Here is a 20,582-nt window from a genome sequence, read left to right on the forward strand (position 1 = left end):
AATATAATAATTTATAATCTTTACTCAACGTACCTTTTAGATGGTTGATGTCGAATGCAATTGTGGCTTTAATTTTCTTTTTTTTATTTAATTGTTATTAATCATGCATTTACTTAAGTTTACCATTATAATTACTATTATTATACCCATATTGTATAAATACTATCTATACATTATATAAAATAGGGTCACAACCGTTAAATACATAAAATAAATAAATACATAAAAATAAGGCTGATCGAACAATAATTAGGTTATTATTACAATATGTAAAAATATTTTCATACAACAGTTCCCTTTTAATTATGGAGGATTACAATATTATTATATAATGTCTATTATAATATCTTATATAATATGTAAGACAAACTTAGACACACCATCTGATGTATTGCTGTTTATCGTCTATTATAAAATGATAAATATTTATTTTGGTCGTTCAAAGGTCGGAACTGTAGAACTCAAATCGATCCTTGTGGCGGTGACGGTGAATCCGGAGTGGCTGGCAATGGGAATCCTTGCAAAAACGGTGGCGAATGCGTGCCGTTGCGACGTTGGCGCAGCGGAGGAGGGAGTGGATTGTCTGCCAAACAGCAACAGCAGCAGCAGACTTATTCATGCATATGTCCACTGGGATACTCAGGAGAAAACTGTGAGGTAAGAGACTTTATAATAAATCTCAAGAAAATTAGTTAACCAGTTAAAAATTTAAACTATCATTTGTGAAGGTTACGATCGTATTATAATTCTTCACATAATCTTAAAATTATATTTTTACTCTGTATAAATGTTGATCGATAACATAATATACAAACAACTAAAATATATTTTTATCTTCTTTCCCCAAGAATTTTAATGGAATTTTTAACGATCGTTTTGTACTACCGACTAGCACTGATTCTGTTATTTTTCTTTACTTTACATCTTATTTGTTCGTCGTGTTGACAGATTGACAGGGACCATTGTACGCCAAACCCATGTCGGAACGGCGGCCAGTGTTTGAACACACCCGACGATTATTACTGCCAGTGTAGCGGGGACGGTTGGTCGTGGCACGGCAAAAACTGTACCGTGCCCGCCGACGTCGCCGGAGCCGGAGCCACCAGGTCGACGGCCGTGACCACGACGACCACGCTGACCACGAGAACCACGACCACCACTACCACGACGGCCGCACCGACCACTACGACCACGACCAGTATTAGACCACCATTGACGCCACCGTTGCAGCGTAGCACCGCAATCACTCCTGTGGCCACTGTGCGTCGACCGGGCGCAGGCGTACCGGGGACGATGACTTGGCGACAGCAGCAGAAGCAACACGGAGACGGAGACGACGACGCTAAAGGTAAGTGTCTTTTTTCTCCCTACACTAGCTATCAGGGTTTCTTATTAATATTGTTAATCATAACGCGATAAGGGTTTAAAGTAATATAGTATGCAAGGGAGGTGTAATAGGAGTATACGAGAGGACTCGGCAAAACTGTAAATAATAGATAATAACTGATATCTTGGAATTATTTTATATTTTGTACTACACGATTGTATATATGACGTATAGACGTGTAGTACGCGCGATTTGTTTGTAATAATGATGATTTAACATTACGTAGCATTAATTTTCAATAATATTTATGAATAATATCGTGTTCTTAAATCCGGAAATTATTGACGAATAAAAATATTTCAGTGAATTTCGTACATCTCTAATTTAAATAAATTACATACCTGTTGAAGTTGTTGGAAACAAGTTATTTAATCTGTAATTTATAACAAATAATAAGAATTCAGAGGTGCTTAAAAAAAAAAAAAATATGATGATACCGTTAGGATTAGGTAGTCGGCTGTGGTTACGTAGTAGAGTTGGCGATATAAAGTTTGCAAAATTTATGAACAATTCACGAGAAATATTATTGAAATGCCGCGATAAAGCATTTCGACGTAAACCTACTATAAGATTTGTGGTGCCAATAATATAGTTAATGACACACTACACTGCACGTCAGTATTTAATAACGTTAAGTCGTGATCCCGCCGTCTCTTACGACCTATATGGAGATACTCGTTCGAGTGATGTACCTTTATCTGTCATAAATAATTTATTTCTTTGTGTGTATATATATATATATACGCGCACAAACGAAAGGATTGTTTTGTGTTCTCTATCACCCCGCCCGCAACCGTCATGATCTCCGAGACCCCAGCGCGTGTATACAGTCGATGATTATGTGAAAACACGCGGACGACGAAGTATTTCTAATTTACGTACAGTTTTTTTTCTTCCTGTCATTCATATATTATAATATTATTATACCTATATATATACGCGGTCTCGCAGTATATAATATTATAATATAATGTGTATATATGCGCGTAGCTCGTATATATCGATTTTTTACGTAATTTATTATATATACTTAAAAAAAAAAAAAAAAAAAACCGTAAACGAAATCTCGTTATTATTAAATGTGCGCGCGCGGTGCAGCCGCGGTAGTGGTGTCCGGCAGGTAAACGCGACGGTGGTGTCACGCTGAGATCGCGCGCGCAGCACCGTTCGGAGGGCTCGCTCGCGCGCGCGACCGGCCAGAATCGTCCGTCAGCGGCGGCGGCGGTGGCGGTGCTGCACGTCATCGGTCGTCGTCCGTCTCTCCGCGTCGGCGGCGGTGCATAATATTATTATAACGTATATTATAATATCATATTTGTACGTATATTTTATGTTTGAATAATGTATAAATTCGAAACCGCCGCCGCCGCCTACAAACAACAAATAACGGCCGCGGACCGCGAGAGTAATGATAATAATAATAATAATAATAACCCGCACCCCCCCACCGCCGCCGGGGTACCTGACCCGCGCCCGAATAGCACACCGCACGTCGTTATAATAATAATGACCGCCGTCTCTCGCGGCCGATCCGTTTTGTGAAAACGTGTGCGCCCGCGAGTGCGCGTGCGTACGGTGCGGCACGGCCGCGGCGGCGACCGTCGTAAACCATATACGACGGCGGTGGTTTTCTCATATCGACGGCGTGCTGCTGCGCGGCCGTCGTTACGGCGTCCGCGGGGGTCTAATGGGAAAACGTCGTCGTCGTCGTCCGTCGTGCGCCGGTCTCGGTCCCGCTCGCTAGAGCAGTGAAAAACAATCGGCGGTAAGCTCTCCCGTCGGATCGGCGCCCCGCTGACTGGACCATCGCGCGCCGTCGTCGTTTTACAAGCGCGGGCGCGCGAGTCGTGTTATTAATACACAATATTATTATTATTATTATTATTATATGATGCACGCGCGCACGTATTTATTATTATAATAACGAATGTGCTCCGGGTTTTTCGAGTTTTTTTTTTTTTTTTGTTTTTGGTACGAAAAGAGCGCACTTCATCGCCTCCGTCCGCGGCTCATAAACTGAAATGTATACATGATGGCGTCCCTACAGCGCTTCTTATATAATATCCCCCGCCCACGGTGGTTTTAAATACGATATTTCATCGCTGCGATTGTCGCGCATATTATCATCATAATAATTTGTAATAACGCGTGTAGACTGTTATTGTTAACCGTGTCCGTTTGTGTCGATACAGCGTCGACGGTAGCGAATGCGGATCAACAACAGAACGACGACGACGGCTCGACGACGATGTGCGGAGGAAGCCGTCACCGGCGCAAGCACTGGATAGCCGACGACGGTTGCAACGAGTGCAAGTGCAGCTCAAAATCGTCAGCGGTTGACAACGTCGAAGACAAGTCAGCCGTGATGTCGTGCACCAACATGTGGTGTGGACCCGCGACTTTCGACTGTCTGAGCGGTGTTATGCCTTGTACCGGCACCAACCAGGTAACTTTCACCGACGTCATTTATAATTATTACACGCGCGTTATTATATGATGCGTTTGCGGTCAATACAATCGAGCATCGATGCACCGTCTGCATTGATAATTCAGAGATGGGATCTCGAACTTTTCGAGCTCACGTCCACTCGAATTTCGATTCAATACTATATCATTATAAATATAATTTATTTATAATATTCATAACTTTTCGTGTTTTCCGTATGATGACTCTTATCGGTTTTTACGATTTTAGAATCGTACTATAATCTGATTAAAATTTGAAAGTTAAACGTTTTTGAAAAGTTCGAAATAAAAAATAACCTTAATTGATATTTACGAAGTTGCAATTTAGTAAATCGCGGATCTTACAAGGTAGTATAAGGTAGTATAATGACGAAGAGCGTGTTGATTGCTAGCAAAACATACGATATAGTTATTATAATACGCGATTTGTCTCTACAGGTGTGCATACCGATCGTAGATGACATGGACGACGAGGAATTACTTGACGACGAACTGGACAAACGAGGAGATTCCGAAGGAACGACCGCCGCGGTGGACAATCTTCTCCTGTGGCGACAGTGTCTGCGTCCGCCGTGTGGTGGCGTGGACGCTGATCGTGACAGGGACGACGTTCGTTTGCGTTACGGTTACGACGAGGACGGCGGCAGTCAGGACGACCACAACGCTTATGTGGCCGTCGGATCGTGGCCGAGGCGTCGTCGCCGTGGTCAGTGTGCGACCGCGGTGGTGGACGACGGCGACATGGACGATGACGACGACGACGACGATGACGATGACGGCGCGGCCACTACGGTGTGGCCGTCGGCGGTTCAACACTGTCTGCCCAACGGCGTGGCCGGTGACAAACGTGCGCCTCACCAGCAGCACCGCCACCGGCGCGGTGACGCTTGCGGTCGGTTGCGCGTCACGTTGGACCCGGCGCGTCTGCGGCGCGGCACTCGGGTGTCGGCCGTGTGCCACAGCCTCCGTCGACTGTTGGCCAGGGAATGGGTGCGCGGCGCCGACGACGACGGCTTGAGCCAAGAGGACGACATCGAGTACAGGCGGAATCGAGTGTACGTCATGTGCGAAGCGGCTGACGATCAACGAGACAATATCGACGAAGACCGAAGCGGCGGTGCCGGTACTGGAAACGGTGGCAACACTCGCCGCCGACGCCGACGACGTCGTGTTACCATTCGCGTGTCTGTGGTACGTATTATTGAATAACGACACATAAAAATAAATAAATATTAAGTACTTGCAATGCTTTTCAAAATAATTGGGAAAATTAAATAAATGAAAGAAAATGGGAATAATTAAGGAACTTTGATTTTCGACAATCGATTTTGTTGTTTTTATATGTGACACAAAATGTTATACTAACATATTTTTTAGGAGATTTTTAAAAATATTCAAATACTTTTTATGATGTTTATATAGAAATTTAAAACGTTAGATTTTTTTTAGAGTTCAATGTATATAATAAAAGTTTGACAATTTAATACAACGGTTCTTATATAAGTTATTATTTTATCAATTTAAAAATACACGTATAAATTATTTTATAGACTCTTTTAATTTGAATTCAAAAGAAAAATATTAATTTTAGTTATTATTTTGAAAATGAAAAATATATTAATCTTTGAATTAATAAAAAAATAATATGTGGTTTAAATTGTTAAATAATTTTCAATTAGGCTTTTATATAATTATAGGCCGGCATAATATACGCAAACAGGTTTTATGTAAAAATAACCGTTATGGTCTAAACAACTGCTTAAACTATGTAATATATATAACTCATTTTGTAAGTAATAATGATGATAATATAGTTATACATAGTCATATACTCATATCGTAGACCCTAGTATTATTACATTGTGGGCGTCAGTAAATTAAATAGGTGTATATACCTACACAGTTTTAAAATTAAATTTTCCCAATTTATTTATTATCCCTAATAACAACGGTTATAAACACCCAAATGGTAGCTTAAATTTTCGATTCCCGCGTTTCCGAACTACTTATTTATTGTGTCTACCTATGTTAGGCGGTCGTGTCGGATAAGCAGCGACGGATCACGGCAACGGGAGCAGAGGACGACGACGTCGATGTCGCAACGGTCGTAGGACGGGCCGTCCAAACGCTTTACAAACGACTCAATAGCGGCAATGTGGGTGGATCGACAGCGGCTTCAACGAAAAAAATTCAATCAATTGGCCATCGTCTTCGCCCCACAGTAAACAGCGGCGCCGAAGACTACGATGACGCGGCGGCTCTGGCGTTCTTGATCGCGGCCGTAGTCGACGTCACCCTCGGAGGTGGCACAACCGCTGAATCGCATTCGACGCCCGTTCCGGCAAATTCATCTGGTTCTTCGGACGACGGTAAGTGTTGGATTATATTCAAGATATCAGTCATGAAGCGTATTATTTAGTTTTGAGTAACCCTTCTTGTTACGCATAATTTACAAACATATGGTTTGCACGATATTAATGCTGTAATTAGCGCCTATCGGGTTGAAATATACTATGAATTATCGACCATTTAAAACTGACACTTATAAGAGCATATACTTATGAATTAATGTATAGCGCATAGAGAAGATAATGAGTTAGGGAACAAAATTGAGTGAAAGAGTAAAGAGACAATGTTGGTAAATATAGTGTGTGCATGGTTAAATAAAAAAATTAATATTTCTTAAAACAATAAAAAATAAAAATAAAATAAAATTAATTGTATTTGTGAGTAATTGACGTTGATAACATAAAAAAACATACATATGGTCAAAAACGGAAATGTAATGGAAAAGAGCGTAGTAGATCAATCATGCTTAAGTACCACGCTATAATAAAACTTAGATTATTAATATAATATACTATAATAACGGAATCGTGTTTTCACAGATTACCGGCATTACTACTATTACTATTGGACGATTGGCGTGGCCTGCGGAGCGTTGGCCACCGTATTGGCGGCCGCGGCGTTCCTGTTGTTGCGTTTCCGGAGCAGCGTCCGGAGGAAGTCGAACGCCGAACAAGCGGTGTCGGATTCGTCGGCCGCCGCCGTGGACCCGTCGGTGCCCGGTGGCGACAGTTTGATGTTGTCGCTGGTTCGGCGGCAAAACGAAGAGAACCTCAAGCGGTTGGTGACCGGCGGCAATCGGATCGCCGTGACGGCCGCCGGCGGCGACTACGGCGGCAGCGGCTGCGGACGCAACAACTTGTCGGCGGGATCGTCGCTGAGTTGTTCGCGCGTCAGCATCGTTCATCCGTTGTGCAACGTCACCTCGGCCGACGACGGATCTTCGCTGGAATTGAACGGCAAACAGCATCAGCCGAACGCTGACGCCGACGGCATGAACGTTGACGACGAAAAGAGCGGAGAGAAAACGAACGTAGCACCTCCGCCAGTGGCTGCCGTCAGATCTGTAGCTGTCGCCGCTCCTCGACAACAGCAACAGCAGCAGCAACAGCGGCCTTTGGCCGTGGCAACGCCTCAACCGTTATTGTTGTGCAAAAAGACGTTGAACGTGGACAACGAACAACGGAGACAACTGCAATTGATGCAACAACAACGGCAACAACAACAACAACAACCGATACACCACCAGCAAACGCCACAACAACAACAACCGATAAACCACCACCAACAACAACAACTAATGCAGCAGCAACAAGTGACCGCGGCGCAACAGTACAACCGTCGCAGTCGCGGAGACGTTCACAATCAACAGGTACTACCTAACCAACAACAGTATCACAATCAACAGCAGCAGCAACAACATTATACGACGTCATTATTGCACTCGTCTGCTCCGGCTAATAATAACAGCAACAACAACAACCACAGCTCGGGGGATGGTAACGACGAGGCTGCAGGTACGCCTTCACTGACCGTTTTGGTGTAGATCTTGTTGAAACACTGACTTAAAAAAAAAAATAAAATGTTTTTGTATGTTTAAAAATCATTAACATCAATAAAATTACCTGTAGTCATTATGTATAATATATATATAAAATATATATTTATTTTATAATGTGTAATACTCGTAGGTATACTAATTTTTTTTATTTTTTTATTTTTTTTATTATTATTATTATTATTATTATAATCCTTATTATTATTATTATTATTATTATTAGTATGTTTAATTTCATAAATTTTTTTTTTTAAATAACTACCGGCGGTACGCTTGCCATTTACTATATACGTATACGTCGCGTCATGTATGTTAGCCTGCAAGCGTGTGTGTTTGGACCTCTCTCTCTATCTCACTCCTACCCAAGACGCGAGCCTAACTATATTTTGTACGTGGACTATTAAACCACGTTTATTATATTTTTTACTGATTATTATTATTATTATTAATTATTATTTTTATTATTATTATTATTATTATTAATATACATTTTTTTTTTAATTTGCATTATTATCTACGGGGATGATAATAACGATTTTTTCTCTGAACAACAGTTCACATTTGTATATAAATATATATATATATATATATATATATTATATTGTACGCCTCGCTGTGCACGTGCGTCGCGTGTTTGTATCGATTAAACTGTAAGATTTTCAACAAATATATTCTGTTCGTTGAACGACAAGTGCGTTATCACATTATTGTCGTTTACCCACTCTGTGTAATCGTCCACTGCTCTGTGTAACGATAAAGTCAAATATCGCCTTAGACTACTGTTTTATGAAAACTTGTAAAATTATAAGAAATAATATTGTAGATCACAAAGAATGTCGTAGGTTAAACCGAACAATATTTGTATGTATTTACTTTTCGGCGCGTTTGTGTACCTATTTTGCCTATAGATTACGCCATGTTAAAAAAAAAAAATCCGCAATTATAAATCGCTACATTTAATAGTGCGGATAGAGTTATTTGATTCAATTTACTTGTATTTTTGGTTTAACCGATGACTTTATTAAATACTAAACTAAGGACATTACTGTTCCATCATTATATACTAGATAAACACAATGACTATGTTTGTATGGGTATAATTTTCAATTGAATAAAAATAAAACGGATGTCTTTCAAAATGTTATGTCTATATTATTATCCAAAAATACCTACAGTGTACAAATTATCAACAAAAAGTGTTAATCTTATTTTAGGATTATTATTACTTCCTGAATAATAACATAAGTTATTGTTTTATATTATAATTTATAATAAATTATAATTTTACTTAAATCATATAATAATTATATGACAGTTATGTATCATTCAACTAAAGCATAATGAGTTCAGTTATCTTTAAGTATAAATGTTTAACTATTTTTATTATATTTTAAAGCTATACGTTTAGTGTGTCTTAAAATGTACTATGACTGATTTACGGCACAGTGTTATGATGTCTTATTACTTTTCTATAACTCCCACATTATAGTTATTAATCGAATTAATATATTCTATTATTCGACTGCAAATAATTTTAGAATAAAGCAAATAAGATACTGTATTTATAATATAATATTTTATTAAAAACGTTATTTGAGAATATAGATTCAGAGAGGTAAAATGTATTTTTTTTTTTTATAGAAGCATAAATGGAATGTTACAAAATACAAAACAGAGAGGATAAAAGTAAGAAAAATAGCTCTACTGTATACAGTAGAAGTTGAATTTACTTTATTTTTGAGTATTAAATTATTATTATAATGAATATGTTTAATTTGAATTCGATGATTATAAATGGATACGAAAAAATAGTCTGTGCGCGGAGACGATTTATACCAGCTAATTAATATAAATACATAGTACATAATTATTAATTACTATAGTTATTTATTTTGTTATTACATAAAAAAAAATATGGTATAATCTATGAACAATAACATTATATGATAAAATTAATCAAAACGTTTTAAAATCCTTATTGTGAGTATAGAATATAATAATATTTACTATTATTAGTTTTTGATTAAAACAAAATCAATTTTATTTAAAACTAGTATGCGGAAAAATTATTGTTTTATTTTAAATTTTTTGTGTTTTTTTGATTATTTTGTAAAATACTAGGAGTTTTCAATTTTGATTTCTTATATAGAACACATTATGATATTATACAGTTTAAAGTTTAAAGTTAAATAGTTATCAAACGTTATTTTTTTTGATAACTCAAAAACATTAAAACAATTTTTATTAGTGATATTTAATCATAAATTTATTTTACAAAATGGGACTATCAGTGTCTTAATATTTCAATCAAATATAGGTAATTTGATACACAGAAAAACAGTAGGTTTTATATTCAGGTTTATAGAGATGTTCAAAGTTGAATGAAATTAATATTCTCAAATTCAATTGGTAATACTATATTTCTACAAAATAAATACCTACCATCATATTATATACACATAAAGATTTGAAATGAAAAATTAGTTTTTGAGTTATTGCACACAAATTGTATTTATGTTCCTTTACATTTCAAAATAAAATATTTTTACAGTATTATGGTAATAATTATTTTAAGTCTTAATTCTTAATATACTATTAAAATGAATTCGAAATTCTACGTTTACAGTTGCGGAGACTGCGCCGGAGTTCGGCAATGCACTGCAACTTAATGTAGTTTAATGCAGTCTTACTAATCTATTTACGAATCTCAGGCTACCGAACGAAAACGACTATCAATAATTGATATAATTAATTATTAATTGTTGGGTCATTGTAGGACCGAAGAAAAGTACATATTTTGCGATCTATCGTAATTTTTACAATCGAAAATATAAAATATTATTTTAAAAACCTGATGGAACCATGCTATTTCTGTTTAAGATTTAAATATTATATTTACTCGGTAAAAAGGTTTTAGATCGATAAATGATATTAACGATTATTCTAAGATTCATGTAAGCGAGCATGCTGCAGTTCATATTTATAATAATCTTTATACATAAGATTTTGGAAATACATTTTCATGAGATCATCTTATGTTATTTATATTTGTATTTTCAATTGGTTAAAATATTTTTTGTCATCAATAAATGATCCAGTGGCGCAATTATCGGGAGTGTTGGGTGTGCAATTCACTGGGGCCCCCAGTTTTTAGGGGCCCCTAGATTAAATCTCATATACGATATTCCTACTATAATATGTATTATACACATGTTATATTATATTTGTTTCAATATAATAAATAATAATGTCTTAACTGTTTTGAATTCAGTGAATGATTCGAATTACGAGTACTTATGTGAGAAACCAGTGTACCTATCTTATAAGTATAACAGTGTACAGTAATAGCAGTATTAATGACTTAGTTGCCGTAAAAACAAGAAGAGTTATTTTTATGTTTGATTATATGAAAATAAATAAATTTAACTTATAATTATTAACTATGACATGTGAGAAAACAGTATTTTCAAATTATAATAAGGTATGACGGGTTTTCACTTTTTTTAGCAGGTAAGGGCCCCGGTCAGAAAATTTTCACATGGGCCCCTTATTATCAAATTGCGCCACTGAAATGATCGGACTCTTATAATTGCCCCTTGTTGAGATTTATAAATTATAAAGAGTTAACTGAAAGTGCTCTATTTTAGATTTGTTTAAAAGTGTTTAAATTTAAAATTTTTTGTAAATATGTAATTTATTTTTTAGTTAAAAATCTGTAATACTTGATAAGGTTTAAAAATATAATAACATAAGTCATAAGTTATTTTTTTGCTAGAAATTAAAGTAAATGGTTTAGGGTAAAATCCCATCAACTTGAAAATTTTATGGAAATTGGATTTTTAATAATTTCTTAACAAAAGAATTTTGTTTTAATTTCAAAAATATTATTTTAGACACGTGAAATATTCTACAATAATTTATTATTATTTTTCGTATACAATACATTTTTTTAAATATTTTAAGTAAATAAGCATTTATATACTTATATATTTACTTAAGTTCCAATATTTGATTTTGGGATATAACGCGGATGCGTAGTGTAGTGAATAAATCAGACTATGCTTATGTTAGGCGAATGCCATGTTGCTAGTTCTCGGATTAAAATAAAAATTAGGTTAAATGTAAAAACTAATATTTTTTAAAACCCCCAACATTTAAGAAATAAATATGAAGTCTTTATTTTATAATATTTTAAATATAGTTGACATTGTTCGAGATATTTGTAAGTACAAAGTACAAGTATTGTATCATACTATTGATGTTTATTCGTTCCTATAAACCTCAACTTCAGGACAAACAATACGATTCCGTCTACTCACCTAACCCAGCAATCTAGATGCGTGGCTCGATGCAAAAGCTGAAATTTGCCTTGGCGACGTTCTACTACAACAACCGTAGACTACCGGCTGACGGCTAGCCAAGTATATCCACCTAACATTCTGAGTGACCAAGTAATCCATATAACTATTTTGTTCTAAAAAAATAAAATAAGCATTGTACGTACATTCAACTTTGAATTTAAAGTCTGTGATCTTTTTTACGCCTCTCAAACAATACTAATTTCGACTAAATAACGATAAACGATGAATTTATTGTAGTCCGTTTTACAAAATACTAGCCTTATACGTATTGTACCTTGATTGCCTATACATTACGCCGTCATAAACTAAGTTTTAAATAATATTTATTTATAGGCATGGAACTTAAGATGAATTCATTGATGAAAGCATATGTAACAATTTAATCTTATTAAATGTATTAATACAATAGATATTATTTTTATTATTATTTGTAAAATACTTATTGATAATATTGTATGTTTAGCAACTTTTGTACTGAATTGTAATATTTATTAAAATAGAAATTAATTAGTTCTACAGAATGAATTATCGAAGTGTTATATACTTAATTTTTACTATGTGAATTTAAAAAATAAAATAGTATTATAAAATATATTATTTTTAATATATAAATTATAAAAAACTATAAGAACTTATATAAGCAATTGTTATTAAATTTCCAAACTTTTTGACCCACCAACAATTTTATCGAGAAAATGTCAGGTAAATAAATAATTATATAATATATTGAAAATTACACGATGTATAAAAATATCAACATAAACATTTAGTGAAAGATTCAAATATATACGGTTATTCGATTTTGAGTTACAACAAAAAGTTGACAAAATGTATAGTTTTATGTACAAATTCCGATTTTTCCTTTTCCTCGTTATTTTGAAAAATACTGGAAAGTTTTAAATTTTTAATTTTTACATCTAAACAGTACCAAATAGATTCACTTTTTTACTAGATTAAAAGTTGAAATTTAAAATCAAAGTATTTATTTTGCTATAATACATATATAAATTAAGGTGGGAATAGTAACCATTCTGCCGTACGTACATTTGTCAAGTGTAACTCGTTATTGAGTTGGTCAGTAATTTATGAAAAAAAAAATAAATTTGAGAATAATTTATAAAAGTAATAAGCAAATAGTTTTCTATTTAAAAATCTGTTTTATACAACTTACAAAAGATCAATTAATGAATAATTTTTAGAGTTTAAAAAAATTAAAAACTAGTTTAACTATTTATAGGTAATAATAATTACTCATTAAATTATAAAATTACCAAAGATAAATATATACTATTAAAATAGTTTTAATTTTAGTTTTTGTTACATAATATTATTTTTACATTGTTTTTATTTGAATCATCTGTTTTAGTTTTGAATTTTTAATATATTTTATATAAATAATTGATGTTTAAAGAAATATATGTTTTAAGCATTGACGGTAAATGTTCTATCTTGTAACTATTTACATTAAATAAAGGCGGCTTATTTTTATTTTTTAATCAAGTTGTCAACATTATTTATGTTTTAAATTTATATTTTTGGCTATACAATTATAGTCGTTTAATTATAAAATACATTTTTTTCTACCTCTTATCGTGACCCGCTAAAATAATAACACTTTCAATTAAATTGTTGGCGAGAGTCTTCAAGTAAAAATCTAAAATTAATCATAGTCATAAAATGTTGTATAGGTATAGTATAATTTTTATTCATAAATTATAAAAATTATATATCATTTGATTTATGTCGTATATTTGCAATAGTGTAACTGTGGGTGACAAGATTAGATTTATTTGATGGGGGGGGGTCAAAGGTATAATTTTCCCTTCCTCAGATATGCCAACAGTCAAAATGACCAATGCTAAAAAATGCTAAAAAATAAAAAAAAAATGTTTGATTTTTCTTTTTAATTATTTATTTAATAATTCATATTTTTACATTTTAATATGAACTTAATCAATATTCAATTCAATTCAATTCATCAGCTCCAAGTGTTTGTAATCTACGTAAACATATTCAGTTTTAAAAACTCGTAATATTCAATGAAAAAATATCAAAATATATTAAATAATTAAGAATGTGAGTAATGTTTGGGTCAAAAATATTATGTACAAAAATAACATATAAAATAACTTATATATTATATAAGTACATTTAATATATTATTATAATTAGATATAGTACAATTTTTCATATTATTTTGATTTTTGATCTGAAGTAAAAAAAAATAATAAATTTAATGAAAATCTGAAATTATCAGTTTTAAAACAACATTTTTAGTTGCAACATAAATTTTTATAAATTTATTTTATTAAAAAACATCTTATATTTACTATAAAATGTTAGCCCTAGTGAGTTGTGAGTAGCGTCAACTGATGAAGATTTAATGCAATCATTAGATATAAATTGAAATAATGATATACATTTATGACCTTCTTTATTCCAATGGCTTTGTAATTAATTATAATTTTAAGTAATATAGTTTATCTAATTGTATAGTACTATGTAGTAGTAATAATAATTATAAATTTATGTCTTTTGCTTAGTTAGTTTTACAATAATATATTTTATATTGTTTTATGGAGTATAATAAAATATTATTGACTAAAATAATTAAAAATCTGAATTCTGATGTACCTATATCTGTTTCTATTAATGTTTCGTGCTGATATTAATATATATAAAAATCAAGAAATAATTTTGAACATGGTATTATTGAATATTTTACAATTAAAATTAACAAAAGGATTTTAATATTAGGTATATTTTTCCAACTTAATTATTAGGTATTAATTTTTAATTTTTATAAATGTTCGAAATTCCAACCATTTTTCTTTTATTAATATACAGTTTTTGTTAATTACAGGAATTCATTACATTTTATAAAGTTTTTGTTTTCATTTTGATTAAAATATTAAATATTGTGCTAAATTTTCTACTAAGAGATAAATAGATATTTTTAGTAAATTGTATGGAAATATTTGCAGTATAAATTTATAATTTAGTTGGATATAGACGAATTTCGATCTGATATTGTATTTTGATAACGTGTAATTTTATCAATTTTAATTTTATTACCAACTGCAATATTCATTTCAATAATATTTTTAGTTAACTTTTTAATAAAGTTAGGTTAGGTTAGGTTAGTGGGTAGCACTTTAATGTACGGTATAGTTATCAAGTGGTTATGACTCATAACCAAATGAGTATATTGAAGTATATTTGAGTATATTTTATAGTATATTTTTTATATGCAGAATGAGTGTATTCAGTTATTATTCAATGATATCTAGTATTGCATAAGAAAAATTATTCTGAATGGAGATAGTTGTAGCCTATTATAAGCCTATTATTATTATGGTGATACGTTTGTATTTAAGTTAGGTTTAGTAATTTATTTTAGTTTTTAATTCGTTAAATTAATTTAATTATTTCCAAAAATAATACATTTATTATATTATTAGAACAGTAAAATCAACTTATTCGAAACACTTTTGAAACATGTGTTAATTAACTAATTGTTTTTAACAAGCAATTAGTTTTATTTATTATGAAAAAAAAATAAATTAAAAAAATATAAAATACTACGAAAAAAAGAATTATTTATATATAATATGTACTGAAAAATGAGAAATATTTTATCGAGTTGTGGTATTACGTGGACTAATTTTTAGAAACTCATCGTATGACTTAAATAAGTCGTAATTCTGTCCCGAACTTAAATCTCGGAATTAATAGACATTTTAGTTTTTAAAAAAATGAAATATTAAAAAATTGTTTCTATGAATTTTTCTAATTTTTATTCAGGTATTCGTAAATGTAAGAACAACTTATGTGAGATCTTGTATTAAATTTTCAAGAATTTTTAAGAATTTTAAAATTTTTTATGATTGTTTATAGATGTGTTCGAAATTCTTGCTATAGCATAAACATTTGGTAAAATGCTGATTATTTATTTTTGAATTATAAATACTCTTAAAATAAAAAAAATAATTTTGTTTAGCTTAAATATTTTCATTTTTCTTATTTTTTTTATTTTATTTTTAGCCCTTCAAAGTAATCTATTAGATTTAATTTTTTTTATTTTATTTTATTAGAAATCACTCCCAAAGTTAACAACTGAAGCTCTAAAGATAATGACTTATAAAAAAGTGAAATAAATAGAACATACCTACATCATAGTTAATAATCATTACATCGCTCCTCTCAGAAATTAAAATATTACAAAAATTAATACTTCAGAAATTGTTTTCACCAAAACGGAACTATTCTACAGATTTTTAAAATTTTTGAAATTAAAAATGTTCTTTTTCCACGGAGATCCTTGTATAGTGTTACTGTGATTTTAAAACAAAAGTTTCTGTAAATCTGTAACAATGCATTTAACAATAAATAATGACTCATGATAAATTTAAATAATTATTCAAGTCAATTCAGAAGGTTAATCTAAAATGATTAATTATTTAAACAATATAATTTTGCTACCATAACTAATAAAAGTAATTAACACATTTTGATGGTTGAACCTATATTTATATAATTTGAATATTATACTGAACTAAATATTTAAATTAGGTATAAAGTGCATACTTCATATACTATAATAATAAAGTAGTAGGTAATAACTAATAATACAGTTAATAGTTAATTAATAACTTATTACTTATAACAAATCACAATATATTATATTCATTAATACAATGTATGTACTTAGGTGTAACCATAGATGATAGACATATATGTATACATACATTAATGATTATTGGTTAGTACATAATAGATATTTTCTGACGTTTTGTGTTTATAATTTTAGTGAAAAATTACAACTGTTTGAGACGGATAAACTGTTAACTTAACTATAAAACTATATAACTGATATGAAATAATTAAATTATAACTTAACATTTTGAATATAAAAATATTTATAGAGTATTTAAATAATATTTTTACCTATATAATTAAACATCGTGGAGGAAAATATAAATTAATGGTTATTCAAATATTTTTATCATTCTTACATCACGTTTATACCACACTCTAAAAAGTGTCTACTATAATTAATATTAAAGTAGATAGTATCATACGTACCTGTTTAATTTTAAAAAACTCATAAGCAGTGTAATAAAAATAATTTCTCTTAAAAAGTAAAATACATTTTAATCGGCTTAGAGTTTATTCAATATTTTATTCTTTTAACAATTTTCTAACCCTTAATACAAATTGATTTCAAAATAATATTTTTTATTTTAAAAATAATTAAGTTTAGATTTATAAATACTAGTGAGTAGGATTGGGAATTATTTATATAAAATGTTTTATTTATATTTGACCTCACTAACTATATAAGTGATCAAGATGTGTGCTAATGTATTAGAAATCTTTGTATCCAAATTAATTTTTAGGCACAAAAAGACGATTTTTAGGGAATATCCGATATTTTTTTTTAACTTATTTTTATATTTCTAAGTGATTTTTGAATGTTTTACTTTATAATTACCATATTTGTAATAAAATTAGTGTCTTTATAAATAAAGTCTCAAATTTCAATATCGTGCATGATGGGTCAAAAGCCTCAATTAGTTTAATATAGATAAATGTAATGTAGAACCTTACCTAAATGTACCTAAACTATATTATCTATACATTATATTATAATTTATGATTTATATTTGAATAATATATTATATGTACCACTAGCTGTTATATATTGTATTATTTATATTCTACTATCAATGTGTTATATGTATAATAATCATATAATAAATATATTAAAAATAAAAGAATTAAAACATTCTTGGTGAGCAAAACGAATAAAATAAATAACATTATATTATAGGTACATTGTACATTTGTACGTGGACTATTATTTTATTAATTGTATTACAGCGATGACTTATTCATAATATATAACATTAATATTGCCACGTAATAGGTCGTATTTTAATATATAACATAACTGCGTATGCTATTTTTTGGTAAAATATGAGACAATTAATTAACACGAATAGAAGGAGTAAAATAATAATAATAATATAATATAATAGTATTTTTTAAACATTATAGTCACGTATATTACAATGCTGCAGCATTTTATATTATATATTATCCATATATTATGTATGATATATTAGTGATTTTTATTTATTTATAATACGTGTGTATAATTACCATGAAATCGAATTTTATTTATTATTTAAATATTGAAACGCAACATTTTACTTCCATAAATTATTATAGTGTATATAGAAGTAAATAGGTGCCCTATTAAGTCACCTTAAGAAATGAAAGGCATTAAGTTCTTTTTTTTTAAATTTTATAATAATTTTATTGTATACATAATATTACATATTTATACTTGTGTATGAATTTAAATAAACCTATTATACCTACTTAATAAATAAAAGCTGATGCTAAATTCTTTGTTAGAATAAATGTTTTTTAACAATATGTTGGTAATCGAAATGTTGCTTTTGAGTGATCTATAAGACGTATACTTAAATACACTCGTTAAACCGCACAGAATTTCAATACACTTATTTCGATAGTTTTTAAGTATAAAAGACGCTAAAATAAAATTATATATCCAATAAATATTTTATTTGTCCTGCCAAATGGCAACCCTATGTACAAAGAAAAAAATATTCGTTTTTCGCGAGACACAATAATCTTCGTGTGTGAACTTCTCTTTGAAATACAAAATTTAAAAATCGTCTTAGGGGTGCACATAATCCTCCCTCCAGTATAGTATATACATATATTAGCACTGTTAACTATGTATGCCGAGTTTTAGAGCCACGAATGTGACAGACCGAGTCCACAGATCGTTTACACACACACACACACACGACACAGCACATAAACATTGCAGCCTATTAATTATTACGTATAGTTATATATGAAATAATGGCACCTACGAGTCCGTGTATCTTTACCATCGTACACGAGGCCGGACTGCTGCGATCGGCGGCGGCGTTAGCGACGACAATACCGCGGCGGGGGCGTTAAACCCGTCGGAGACGGTATTTACACGCGAGTGCAATCGTCCATCGAGCGCGGGCGTGCTGTAAACGGGCCGTGTAAAACCGCGACCGATGTGTATGGCGTACATGGACCGCATCGCCTGTACCTACCTTATATACTCGATATTATATTATACGATGTCCCGCGTTTACGCCATAATAATATGTGTAATATATTATACTCGGCCGTCCATCGCCACCAGTGATTTATCGCGGCTATTATTATAATATAATACATATATATATTATAAGACTGCCGTACGTGTGTGTGACACGCACACAGACTCATCATCGTCGTCGTGAGTATTTCGGGAATCGTGTGTTATAATAATGCTGCTGCACACTGCTGCTGCTGCTGCTTTATTGTTCTCGCGAGGTTATTTTCGTATGATGTCTGTGGTGCCACTATAAGGACATTTCATATAGTATATAATTTGTTTTAATATGAGTATATATATTACTGTATATAGATCACTAACTGCTAGTGGACTTTGATGCAATATATAAGTTCCCATGCGGTCGGAAACTACGCCTTCCGTTATATTATATTGTATACCTATTAGATCTGAAATGGGAGGCGTAGGTACCTGCAGTAAACAAGAAACTGCAGTTTATACTAAAATATAGAACAAATTGTATGTGATTTATAGTATACACGTATATATGTATAGTATATAATAATTAATAGGTATATCCGAGTATCTATAACTTGTGTACCTATAGCTATATATTCTACGGGCTACTTTTGTCCACAATACTTATACAAAGTGATCAGTGCTGCTGTACCGACCTATGGCCTATGGGTATAATATATCTATAAATTGAGAATTTGAGAGTGTCGAATTGAAACTTAAACGTTTTTAAACAGGTGGGACGTATAGGTAAATATTATACATTGATACCTACCTTTAAGTCTAATTTTCTAGTTATGTTGATACCTTCAATAATTTAGTAATCAGATGTACACCTGGTGTGTTTTTCTGCAAACCAAAAGCCGAAATTTAGTTGCAAGTATTAACTTACGTCAAGTATATAGAAAACTATTTAGAGATTTTGAGAACTTTTGTAATTTTGCACACTGTGGCTGTGTACAATGCTCTCTCGAGCTTATTTTCGTATGTGTCTATGGCCTATGCTAGCCCTATCGCACATCATCGCGTATAAGGATATATTATTACGCGAGAGTGTAATCATAGAGACTATATTAGAATCTCCGCCGAGATCGTAAGTTCCTGTTGTACCTGTATATATATATATATTGTACTGGTGTAGGTACTGCAATAGACGCACGGTTTTTGAAGAAGTTTTGCTCCGACACGGCGGTTGAAAAAAAATTATAAACCGACTACTATCTGCAGGTATATAAGTACGACTCTGCACAACACGATATCGCGTATATCGTTCAAAGCGAACATTTATGTAATAATAATATAATATTATGTGTTGTT

At 31.6% G+C, this 20,582-nt stretch overlaps 1 protein-coding gene across 1 annotated transcript in view; it reads left to right on the forward strand.

The window, feature by feature from the left end:
- LOC114123496 (uncharacterized) overlaps positions 1 to 8,896 on the forward strand; it is a 52,325-nt gene extending 43,429 nt beyond the window's left edge. The window contains exons 10-15 of the mRNA XM_050205605.1: positions 446 to 657; positions 949 to 1,348; positions 3,580 to 3,833; positions 4,292 to 5,044; positions 5,886 to 6,222; positions 6,742 to 8,896. Coding sequence (XP_050061562.1) covers positions 446 to 657; positions 949 to 1,348; positions 3,580 to 3,833; positions 4,292 to 5,044; positions 5,886 to 6,222; positions 6,742 to 7,745 — 2,960 coding nt within the window. The 3' untranslated portion in view covers positions 7,746 to 8,896. The remainder of the gene's footprint in view (positions 1 to 445; positions 658 to 948; positions 1,349 to 3,579; positions 3,834 to 4,291; positions 5,045 to 5,885; positions 6,223 to 6,741) is intronic.
- Positions 8,897 to 20,582: the final 11,686 nt, after the last annotated feature.

Source organism: Aphis gossypii, chromosome X (genome assembly GCF_020184175.1).
Source record: "Aphis gossypii isolate Hap1 chromosome X, ASM2018417v2, whole genome shotgun sequence".
In the NCBI taxonomy this organism is placed as follows: Eukaryota; Metazoa; Arthropoda; class Insecta; order Hemiptera; family Aphididae; genus Aphis; species Aphis gossypii.